This window comes from Polypterus senegalus, chromosome 14 (genome assembly GCF_016835505.1).
Source record: "Polypterus senegalus isolate Bchr_013 chromosome 14, ASM1683550v1, whole genome shotgun sequence".
In the NCBI taxonomy this organism is placed as follows: domain Eukaryota; kingdom Metazoa; phylum Chordata; class Cladistia; order Polypteriformes; family Polypteridae; genus Polypterus; species Polypterus senegalus.
The window spans coordinates 104,891,172-104,902,324 of NC_053167.1; the positions used below are offsets into that span (position 1 = coordinate 104,891,172).

The 11,153-nt window shown below is 45.3% G+C and overlaps 1 protein-coding gene across 1 annotated transcript in view; it reads left to right on the forward strand.

Moving 5' to 3' along the window:
- The window catches only part of abca4b (ATP-binding cassette, sub-family A (ABC1), member 4b), a 327,352-nt gene extending 322,930 nt beyond the window's left edge, over positions 1 to 4,422 (forward strand). Inside the window, exon 51 of the mRNA XM_039735801.1 lies at positions 3,860 to 4,422. Within this exon, the coding sequence (XP_039591735.1) occupies positions 3,860 to 4,018 (159 nt within the window). The 3' untranslated portion in view covers positions 4,019 to 4,422. The remainder of the gene's footprint in view (positions 1 to 3,859) is intronic.
- The last annotated feature ends 6,731 nt before the right edge of the window (positions 4,423 to 11,153 follow it).

The following is an 11,153-nucleotide window of genomic DNA, read 5'->3' on the forward strand; positions in this document are numbered from 1 at the left end:
CAGTTTGAAGCACAACTTTAGTTATTAAATGGTCTGAGGTATCAAAACACCTGAAGCAACATGTACCCAGTCTGTTCTATTAAGACATTGTTCTACCCATGATCCGATTTCCACCCAATGGACAGTGCTTGATTTAGCTAAAGAAATATGAGGTAAAAATATTCTGTGAATATGTAAGATGTACAAATGCAGCAGCTTTTGTGGGGAAATGAAAATGCAGGGGATGTGAAGGGTTTCGGGCAGGTACCTGATGAAAGAAAAGATTCTAGCCAGGGGGTGTCTACTTCTATAGGGAAATATTGGGCAGTGCAATAGGGTGTCAGGGGCTTGGAGATTGGGAAACAAGCAGGAGGGAAATGAGTGAAGGGCTTTAAGAAGGATGGTGTGTGGGGAAACATTTCATTGAAATGGAGAGAGAAAGTTTTGTCATGAGATCCCCCTTCCTAAGAGGTTAACTGGACAGAGCTGATTTAAAAGAAATCAGTGTGTTAAAGTGGAATCACTGGAATGCAGCTGAACTCGAAGAATCTCTTGAGGCAGGGACCTCCTTCAGCGAAAGGGCTGAGCGCGTGGCTCCTGTGTCCACGAGGAAAACAGTTTCAGTGCCATTCACCAGCCAGCAAAGTCAATAATGGATCAGTCTCTGAATTATGGGTGAGCAAAGGTAGTTGAAGAGAAGGGCTGGGGATCCCTGCGGATTCCTATGTCCATGAAACATCAAATTGTTCAGGTGGTGGAGGAGGGGGTGGGCACTTGTGAGGGCAATTGCGGCAGAAGTGTCCCATTTCACCACACCCGTAACAAGCATATGGTGTAGCGTTTGGATCTGGAGGGGAGGCAGCTGAGTGGATGATCCACTTGGATTAGGTAACATATATCCGCTACCTTGTCCCCGTCCACACCCTTGTCCCCGGAAAAATCCTCCACGTCCACGACTTCTGCCGGGAGTGGCCCCACCAGTGTAATAGTTCATTTGTGCTGCAATCAGCTTTGTCTGGGTGTCTGACTCTTTCTGCTTGCTCTGTTGTTCAGCATGCGCTGCGTGACGTTTTACTTCCTCAAACGCGGCAGCCTCTCATCTAATACAGGATACCTTGTTTTGAATGTCGCTTCTAAGTCCGGAAACAAAAGAGGAACTGCAGTTTTAGTTCGGTTGTCTGGATCTTCAAGGCCGGAGTGTGTTGCCATTAACTCTTAAATTCAGCGTGCCCATTCATCTACTGTCTTTTTTTTTCTGTTTGGCAGCCGAGATAAGAGACCAGTCTCTGCCTTTCTTATACTTGTCCTTAATATTATTTTAACATGTTCCCATTGCGTAATAAAGGGACCTTCATCCCGGCCCCGAGGCAACGCCTCGTTCCACTGCCACGGGTTTCCGTTATGCTGTCCATGATTGACAGTCTCCCATGTGGTGCCAAGCTTTCTCCACAGCACCTGAGTCCATTCTGCGGCATTAGGCTTATACATATCATACAGCTGCTGTAATTGTTCTATGAATTTTTTAAACACACCGATGACTTTGGGATCAGGCAATTCGGACACAACGTCCTTCAGCTCTTGAATGTCTCAGTTACGATGTATCATTACAGTAGTGGGGTTATTAGCTCCTGCAGGTTGCATTGAATCATGTCGGGGGGGTTCTGGGATCTCAATCAGGGGGCATTCCAATAAGGGGCCTGTGGGTTTGGGGACTTTAAGGGGGATTGAAAGGTGGTGTTTTGATTAGGGGGCTGAAGGAATAGGGTTTGACTTCTAGTGCGTTGTGAAATGGAGGTTCTAGGATCGTGAAACCCACCTGCCGAACCCATTACGTTACTTTTGTCATTCCCGGATCAGTGTGTAATGAGGGATCATAATGATATTCTTCAAAGAAACCAGACCCCAAGGGATCATCTTTTAATTCTGGTGCGGTGGGCGCTGGAGGTGGTGGAGGAACAAGTGTGGGATATAACGGGTCTTTTTTTTTTCTAGTTCTAACTTTCTGCAGCCAATAATTCATTTCTGTACTGCCTTTAAATTACAATCTTTAATAACCAACTCCCATCTGTCATACATAACACATACCTCTATTACAACATCCTCATACACTTCTACATACAACACCCTTGTGCATTTCTACATAATATTTTTCTAATTTCCTGAATTTCACTTGCGTCTTCTGTCCCTTCTAATGTCCACCGCTCTGCTTATTCCATTTTTTACATGCCCTTTTAAAATCCAATCCTGTGTTTTTCTCTATTAACTTTCTAGGTGACCCTTTTTTGTGCGGCGTCTGCTGATCCTCCGAAAACAATCCTTCCAGCATAAAAGACTTGAACCCGGCGCCGGTTGGCAGGCTTGCTGTTATGTATTCCCATTTTTTCCTTTGCTTTTCCCCCCCGAGCCCTGTGCCAGATTTATCTTTCTATCCTTGTCCTACTCGTCCCCTGTCCGATGAACTATTGGAATGCTGAGTGTGCCACTCACCCGCCCCAACGTTCCCTTTAATATTCCCAGGGGAAGTATACTACACTATTTCCTACGTTACTGTCACAGTGCACGGTGAAAGCAAATATTTATTTCTAGTACGTACTTTTATTACTCCCCTTGTTTTTTAACCTGTTATTCTTCTATTCTATGCTCTATCCTCTGTCCAATAAATTTGTCCGGGTTTATGGGTGTGCCACGCACCGGATCCCGTCCTAAATCCCCTTTTTAATTCCCAGAGGATAGTGTTCTATACTATCTTTCCCAACAGGAGTGACCTAAAACAAGGTATTTCTTTTCCATTTACTATTCCCGGTCACTTTTTATACTCTACAGCAAGCCCGCCCCCAGCTTATCTTTTTACGGAAACCTCCGGGTTACTTACCCCAGCCTGGGTGTTAGTCAGCTCTGTCAGGAAAATCCTTCTCAGTCACCGTGGTTGTACCAGAAGGAGACCGGGGACTCCTCACGCAGGAGTCGTCTCAGGACAGGGCAGTCCTAACTTTTATCGGAGCTGCTTACTCTGCTGCCGGTGTACACTGTAGCGGCAGTCTGCTTCAAGAAGACAGATCGCTGAGATCCCCCCACGTCCCACGTCCGGGCGCCAGAAAACTGTGGACACTTTTTCTCTAGTGTCATTTCTTGTGACTGAAGACAGAGAGATATAATTAAAGTTAGTAAAAAATATTTTATTAATACACACCAGGCAAAGGTAAGAATGACAGAGAAGCACAGTCCTAGGACACCTGCCCTTCATCTGCGCCCAGGTGTCGGTGTCCTAAATCTTTTATAATGCTAAGCGCAAAATTTGACCTTATGACTTTAGTTGCACAAGAATTTCAAGACATTACATCTTTACAATAATTTTGTTTGGATCAGTAGTTACACAATTTTAAAGGTCATCAGTTGGGCACTTGTAACTTCTTGTTCGTTACAGAAAACAGAAGCTGCACTTGTCGCAAGACAGACTTCTCGTGGCCCTTGTCACACACACCAGATTTGATCAATAACTGATTTTTATTTTTCCACACATCCATCCATCAATCTATCCATTATCCAACCCGCTATATTCTAATTACATCGTCATGGGGGTCTGCTGGTGCCAATCCCAGCCAACACAGGGCGAAGGCAGTAAACAAACCCCGGGCAGGGCGCCAGTCCACCACAGAACTTTATAACATTATAGAGTAAATTATAGCATGTCTATAATTTACTTTGACATCCAGTAAAAAGTCTGTGCACCCTTACAGTTAGAATTCTAGCAGTAATGACTGGTGAAGGGAAATCAAAATACTGTTGGTTTTCATTTTGTATTATTTTTTCTGTGATATGGAAAAAGCAGAAACAAAATGTAAATTTGCTTGTAAATATATGTGTTTTCAATTTGCTTCAGGTATTTGTGAATTTTGCCAAGCAGCAGACCGGTGAAGACGAAGATATTGTATTGCATCCTCGAGCTGCTGGTGCACGACGGGAGATGAAGGTATCCCCAGTCGAAATTTCTACAAATAAAAAAAGAGGAGGTGCCAACAGCAATTGCGCAAAAAAATAATAAAACACTGTTAGATACAATCTTCATTTTTTTTACTGTAAATGTTTTTAAAATCTGGACAGAAAAACAAAAATGTTTGGGAAAGTGTTAGGAAACATGCGTTTTAAATAGATGGATCTTGATGTAGAAACTTGTACAATAAATGATGCAATGTATTTCTCAAGACAGCGTGTTTACTCTTTGGCACATGTAAACAGACAATATTACGACTTAAATCATTTTTATAACCCAGCAAAATGATGTATTATGTTTATTGATAAATTTCTGTGCAATATTTGTACTAATAGAATATGTTATTCTTTGTTTTGTGCTTTGCATGTTATTGCCTTTGCTCCACAACCAAAAACAGAATTCCCACTTCAGTATCCTCATAGATGAAAGAGTGTCACACTGCTCAAGCAAAGATCAACTGCAGTTTGCCCCATTAAACAGAGGATAGGTGGCGAGTAACATTCAAGAGATGGTCTGAAATCTTTAACAGGTTTCTAGAGTTTCCACCAAATGCATGAAGAAAAATGTAAATGGTGTTATCGAATCATGACTTGCTTAATTGAATGTTATTTATTTGGATTTAGTTACTTACTTCCCACAGCCTAAAGTCACAAGTATAGCGCGTCTTTATGTGAAAACAGCAGTGTCAATGGGGGGGATAGGTGGCTAGGGTAGGATCATGAATGTGACTGAGAGAATGAATCTGAATTAAAAAAAAAAAAAGCAAAGCTAACCTTTACACGTATCATACATTTACACCGGCTGTTACAGACTGTATGTTTTTATTCTAAACTAGTAAGAATAAAAGAAGCTCACTTCTCAAAACAAACTCATTGGGGATCGAACCCGTGAAGTTTTGATTACCAGTCACCAGTTGATACTTTTGAACCACCAAAGCAGTCGTAGTAAATGTGAGTCAATGTCTCACCCTAATGCTTGTTTTTTTCTGTAATTATATTTTTGAATAGAAGCGCACTTGTTCTGTTATATTTGTACCATTTGTAAAAGTGTTTCTTTAATATTTGGACTTCAGGCTTCACACATATAAACTTCATGTCTACATTTTGTCAATTATTACTAAAACATGAAAAACGTTTCTTTTTTAACTATGTGTTTACATAGATTGTTGTAGACACGGAACACACATGTAATGCATGTGTTCCAAATAACGATATAGTATTTATAAAAGGTGTCATTTTGCTTGACTTCTCACTCTATACAACTCCAAGCAACTGACACGCAGTTAAACAGACTTGAGCTGAGAAAACTGTGCGCCGGTGGAGGATGTGATAGCAGACTGCTTGCTGCAGGAAGTGCTGCCGGAAGATTGTCATCAGCCAACTGGAGCACATCTGGGCAAGAATAAAAGGGGCCGCCCTCTTACAGTCGAGGAGCTCGAGTCGGGAGTGGGAGCAGGACAAAGCTCCCAGGAGGAGAAGAAAGGTGGCCAAGGACTGAGAGAGAGAAGTCTGAATAAGGGGTGATTATTGCTGAGTGCATTGTGCTTGTGTTTGGGACTGTTCCTGTGTTTATTTATGTTTAATAAACGTGTGCATTTTATAAAGATGTGGTTTTTGACTGATGGTGTCCGGGCAAGTCTCACAATGGCGCCAAATGTGGGGCCTTCCGCTTGTTACAAAGCGGGGGACCCTGCAAATAAAATTTTTGTGAACTGCCCGGGACCTCAGTCAGCCACGCACACGCACCACAGGGTGGAGGTCCTTACACACACTGCAGATGTTCCGCGTATCGCCCTGAGACCGTCAGAAATTCTCCAAAGCACCGTCTTCCAACCAAGGGGGGTGAGGAATGCCAGCCAAGGAAGAGGAGAGGGGGATTCCCCTGCGCTCATCGTCGCCGGAGGGACTACGGTAGGCACAACCACTGATGCATCCGGAGGAGCCTACCTGGAACCGCATCACTGGCTGGGGTGTGCCGATCCTGTTAACAAAGTCAGAACGGCGTTGCTAGAGGAAGGGGAGGATCCACCATGTCTCCAGAAGCCAAGGCAGACTGGCTGCTACGAGTTTCACACACCCCTTAGGGAGAAAGAAGAAGATGGTGACCGACCAGAACTCCCTCCCCGTGACAAGCAAAGGATTATACGCTGTGTGCTGTGTTCCCGTCAGTGATTAGTTGACGACGGGACCGGCGAGCGTCAATCTTGAGCAAGGGAAGGGTCCAGAGAATTCCGGAAGAAAGCTCCAGGATGCACAGCCGGTGAGTAGGACCAATTTTAAGGTAAGTCCTCCACTGGCTAATGCTGTATTTCTGCCTGCAGACCAAGACCAATCGGCGAGGATACTCTGATTAATGCAGATGGTGAAGTAGGTAGAGCATGACCTTCGTGTCTGTGTAGACGAGCTGGAGAGGAAGGTGATCGCGCTATGTCAGATGGTACGTCATGAGACAGAGGGGCGCGGCGCGGCGCTGGAACCTTGGCCAGAGGATCGTGGCGGTAAAGGTGAGTAAGACCGGTATCGTAAAAAGAAGAGGAGAAGCATGTGAATGCTTCCCGATATCGTGCAGTTCCGGAGAACGAGTAGCCGCATCTCCGCCAGTGGTAAGAATGCGGAGAGCTGATCGCCTGGTAAGGGTTGGAGCCAAGACGCCGGCTGACGAGGGCCGTGGGTCCTAGCGCCCTACTGCCGGAGCCAGCATCAGTCTCGCGTCATTCCACAGGGGCACAGATGGCGAGGGGTCTTTTCTTTTCCCATAGGGAGACCCAAGCCATCAGAAGGCCCCAGAGGAAAAGGAAGAATCGGAGGAGGAAAGCCGGTTCTTCCTAGAAAATGAGACGTGAGCCCATGAGCTCACGTAGTGTGACAGGCCGCCCTCTGCAGGGGCAGAGGGAAGTGCCAAAGTTAGCCGGGAGGATAAAGTGCTCGAGCAGGTGCTGAGGTTTTGTCGACCAGGGTGCTGATCAAAGGGGGGAGCGTTGGCCCTATTTTACTGGGAAAAATGCCAGACAGTGGCGTCAGAGCAACGACTTCGCCCCTGTGTCTATTTTATTTTTTATAGGACAAAGCCCTGAGAGACAACAAGTTACGCCCGCTTCGGCCAAAGTATACCCTCGCGGGACAGGCCGCTACGACCGACAAGTCTTCGCTGGCGGATGGGCAGTGTGGCAGATTGCTGGGGTCCTTACCTGGCTGGGATGCCTGGAAGGACCGGAAAAAGGCATTAATAGCTTCCGGGTCACGAGGGGGCAACCGCCCTGGAGTAGGAGAGGACCACGGGAGAGGAGCAAAGAGGTTCTGGCCTGTTAGGACACGTGGCCACCGTCAGGGGGCACCTCAAGCCTTGTGGGATCCGAAGAATTGTTACTTCCGCCACACCAGGCAAGATGGCGGATGAACCTGCCAGGGACACCCGGAGTGCTTCCGGTGCAAAGGGCAACACTTCCGCCACACCAGGAAGTGCTGCCGGAAGATTGTCATCAGCCACCTGGAGCACATCTGGGTGGGAATAAAAGGGGCTGCCCTCTTACAGTCGAGGAGCTTGAGTCAGGAGTGGGAGCAGGACAAAGCTCCAAGGAGGAGAAGAAAGGACTGAGAGAGAGAAGTCTGAATAAGGGGTGATTATTGCTGAATGCATTGTGCTTGTTTTTGGGACTGTGTTCCTCTATTTATTTATGTTTAATAAACGTATGCATTTTATAAAGATGTGGTTTCCAACTGGTGGTGTCCGGGCGAGTCTCACACCAGGTATTGCTTCTATAGGAACAGACTTCCTGCACATTAATTTTAATAAACATGCCTTTTAAGGCGCAGAACCCTTAATTGTGTTTTTTTTTCCTTAACAAGCAGCTCTGATGAGAGATGTTTGTGGCATTGTATGTTTTAAATAAATACACATAGACGATGTGGCTCAGGCTCCATGCAGGTGTGGATGAGTGTGAAAGCATGCATGAGCAGACCAGGGTTTGATGGGAGAATTGATTTGTCGTTCATCCTTGTGCAGATGTGCACGGTTCAGTTAACTTCCATGTAAGTGCTCCGGGTTTTTGTGATTGCAACACCTGCACCTGATCTGTTTATAAAAGGAAGCCTGGGCAGGGAACAAAAAGAAGAGCAAGAAGAAAGAAAAGGAAGGAATCAATGAATTAGATGTTAAAAAGAGAAGGATATAGAGGCAGGATTGTTGAGGAGCCGTAGCTGTATAGAGTGAAGGCAGGCAGTCAGGAGGTGGTCACACCATGGCCTGTACGTGTAGCCAGCGCTTTAGCATCAGGTTGTCGCTCCGGTTGAACATTTCAGGAGCTGTGGCAACCAACCATCCACCTCCGACAAGAAACGCAGCCGCGATAACTGACAGCGTGGCAGAGGAGTGTGCAAGGAGGCAGCTGCTTGATATCGGCTCCCAAACAGCCTTGCCCCGACTGCGAGCACTGGTCATCTTCGGGCATCCAAAGGGGTGCAGAGGGCACGGGGTCCCTCTTCTTCTCATAAAGGGACCCAGACCATTGGTGCACCCCAGAACAAGAGGAGAACCCGGAAAAAGAAGGAGCCTCCAAACAGTGCGCAGCATAAGCCCGTCTGCTCGCAAACAGTGGAAGGCTGCGCTGCAGTGGGGCGGAACCACCAGCCACCCTCAGCTGGGCAGATGTTGGGGCAGGACTTCCCATCCTGTTTCCTGTCCTGCAGGGATCCCACCAGAGGGGAGAGGCATTGCTTTGAGTGTAACCACTGTGGCCATGGCTGGAGGTGTTTTCCGTGGAGGACGCCCGGAGTACGCGGGCATTGGGGCAGCACCTCCCGCTCTTATGCTTTTGTCGTTGCAGGACGGAGCTGTGGACAGGGGGGGCGCCGACTCCCCATCCAGTAGGAGACCAGCCCTCGTGGGACTAGCCACTGTGCCCCACGGGACTCAGCTGATGGAGGGGTCCCATGCACGGGCGGGATGCCTCTTCGACACTGGATCTGGGGGAGTATCCATGGGATGCATGCATCCCCCGGAACACTTGATGGCAGCCCCCTGGGTTGCATTGGGGCTGGTAATATGGAACACCGGAGCTCATCCTGGTTGGTCTCTGTGGCCATCGCCAGGGGGAGCTGCAAGGCTTCCTGAGCCCATGTGGGCGGCAACAAAGCCACACCTGGAAGTACAGCCTAATTGAGGTTAATTACCGCCTGAAGCACTTTTGGGTGGGCTATATAGGGAGCCTGCAGCCAACACTTAGGGCAGCAGAGTCTGGAGGAGGAGGACAAAGCTGCCCTGGGAGGAGTGGAGGAAAGAAGAGTGTGATTTGGGGTGTGTTATTTGTGTTTCAGGACTGTGAATTGCCAGTGGGACACGGGGAAGACATGTTTATTTTGCCTGTGCCTCTGGTGTCAGTCTGTGCCAATAAAGCGCCTTTATCACACATATTTCCAAGGAGGATTTTCAAATTGGAATCTAAGTGTTATAAGACCTGGCATTCTGTTGTACTTCTTGTTTGTAATTGTGAATGACTTTGTTTATAAATCCCATATATTTATAAACAATCTGAATTTTGTATTAGTTTAAAATGGAGAAAGCAAACTGTATGGTGATGGAAATAAGATGTGATGAAGATTATTTTAATAATCAAACTCAATAGGTTAAACTGCAAAACAAGAACTACAGTAACTTTAATAAACTCAAAAGGACTGATTTACTAGCACTGAACCTTTTAAAGCTGCATAGGCAGCTGCTCAAACAAGCCTGAATTGTACCTGTCAATCATAAAAAACTACTTTGCCTTTTTAAATTGCTAGGTATTGGTTTAAGCTCTGCATCTTTGTTGATTTGAACTTTTAATTTTTATTTAATTCTTTTAGAATTAGCTTTTGGAATTATATTTCTTTTAAAACTGGAAAAATTGTCTTAAAACATCATTTTGTATTAGTCTTGGGCATATAAGATTACCATGGACATTAGTCTGGGAAAATAACACACTTTTGTAATGTATACATTACAGTGTTTTTAAAACTATTGATAATTTATGTAATTATTGTAAATTCCACATGGAGAGAGGCCTTTAGATCTGGGATGTATGCTGCACAGAAAAAAAAAAACACAAGAGGAGAGAGAGAAGATCTTCACCATCACACAGACAAGGTGTCTGCATTACTACTGAAATTAACAAGATGAAGACTTCTGCAGACTGAAGAAACTTTTTAAGGAGCTAAGCTTGAAGGGACTCATCCACCTCATCATTTGTATTCTTAAGAGTTTATCTTCAAAATACTCTTAAATACATTTTTGCTACTATTGGTTTTATTGTGTTTTATTACGCTTGTTTTATTGTAATAGCAGTATTACATGTTTGGTTGGCTCAGAGTAACGTTTTAGGAGCACCTAGTGTGGATGCCTACCATATTCCCACAGGTGTTTTAGTGCAAGAATGGACACCTTTGCAAAACAGCAGCACAGTGAGCGGGCACCTGCTTTGGTAAGTAGCAGAGGTGTTAAGTGACCCTCGGGTCTGAAGACATCTATTTGGTCTGCTCATGCCAAGCTAGTTATGCCTTTTTGCTTGAGGTAGGTGGCCATGCCTGGATGAAGCTCTGCCTGTGGGGCATTTTAAAGCAGCTACACAGAAGTGTCAGTTTGCTTAATACAGCTGTCCGTTTGCAGATAAAGCACTCTACGTGTGGCACTATAAAGCATATATAAATGGGGGGTGGTTGGGGGGGGGACCTTATTAAAAAACTTTAAGCTATTCCCTTTTGGTCACCTTCAGCATACTCCCCTTGAGATGCAATACAGTTGTCCTAGCACTTTTTTTTATTCCTGGTAAATATTTCCTATACTTTACTTAACTTTTATCATGATCTCGGTAGTTTTTCCTGGATTTCTTCCATGGTAGCAAATCTTCTTTACTTCAGTCCCAATTTTAATTTTAGGAATAAAAAGAAGTCTCAGGGAGCAAAATCTGGTGAATACAGGTTATGTGACGCAACAACCGTTTTCGCTCAGAAACACTTTGAATGACAATACGGTGTGTGCCGATGCACTGTCATGGTCCAAAATCCAGATTTAGGTGCAACTACTACCTTTTTTTTTCCATGGTGCTTTCTGGTAGATTCTGCAGAAGTTCATTGTAATGGCACTAAATAACAGTCTGTCCTTGGGGAACAAACTCTTTATGAATAAGTCCTTCAATGTCAAAAATGCGATG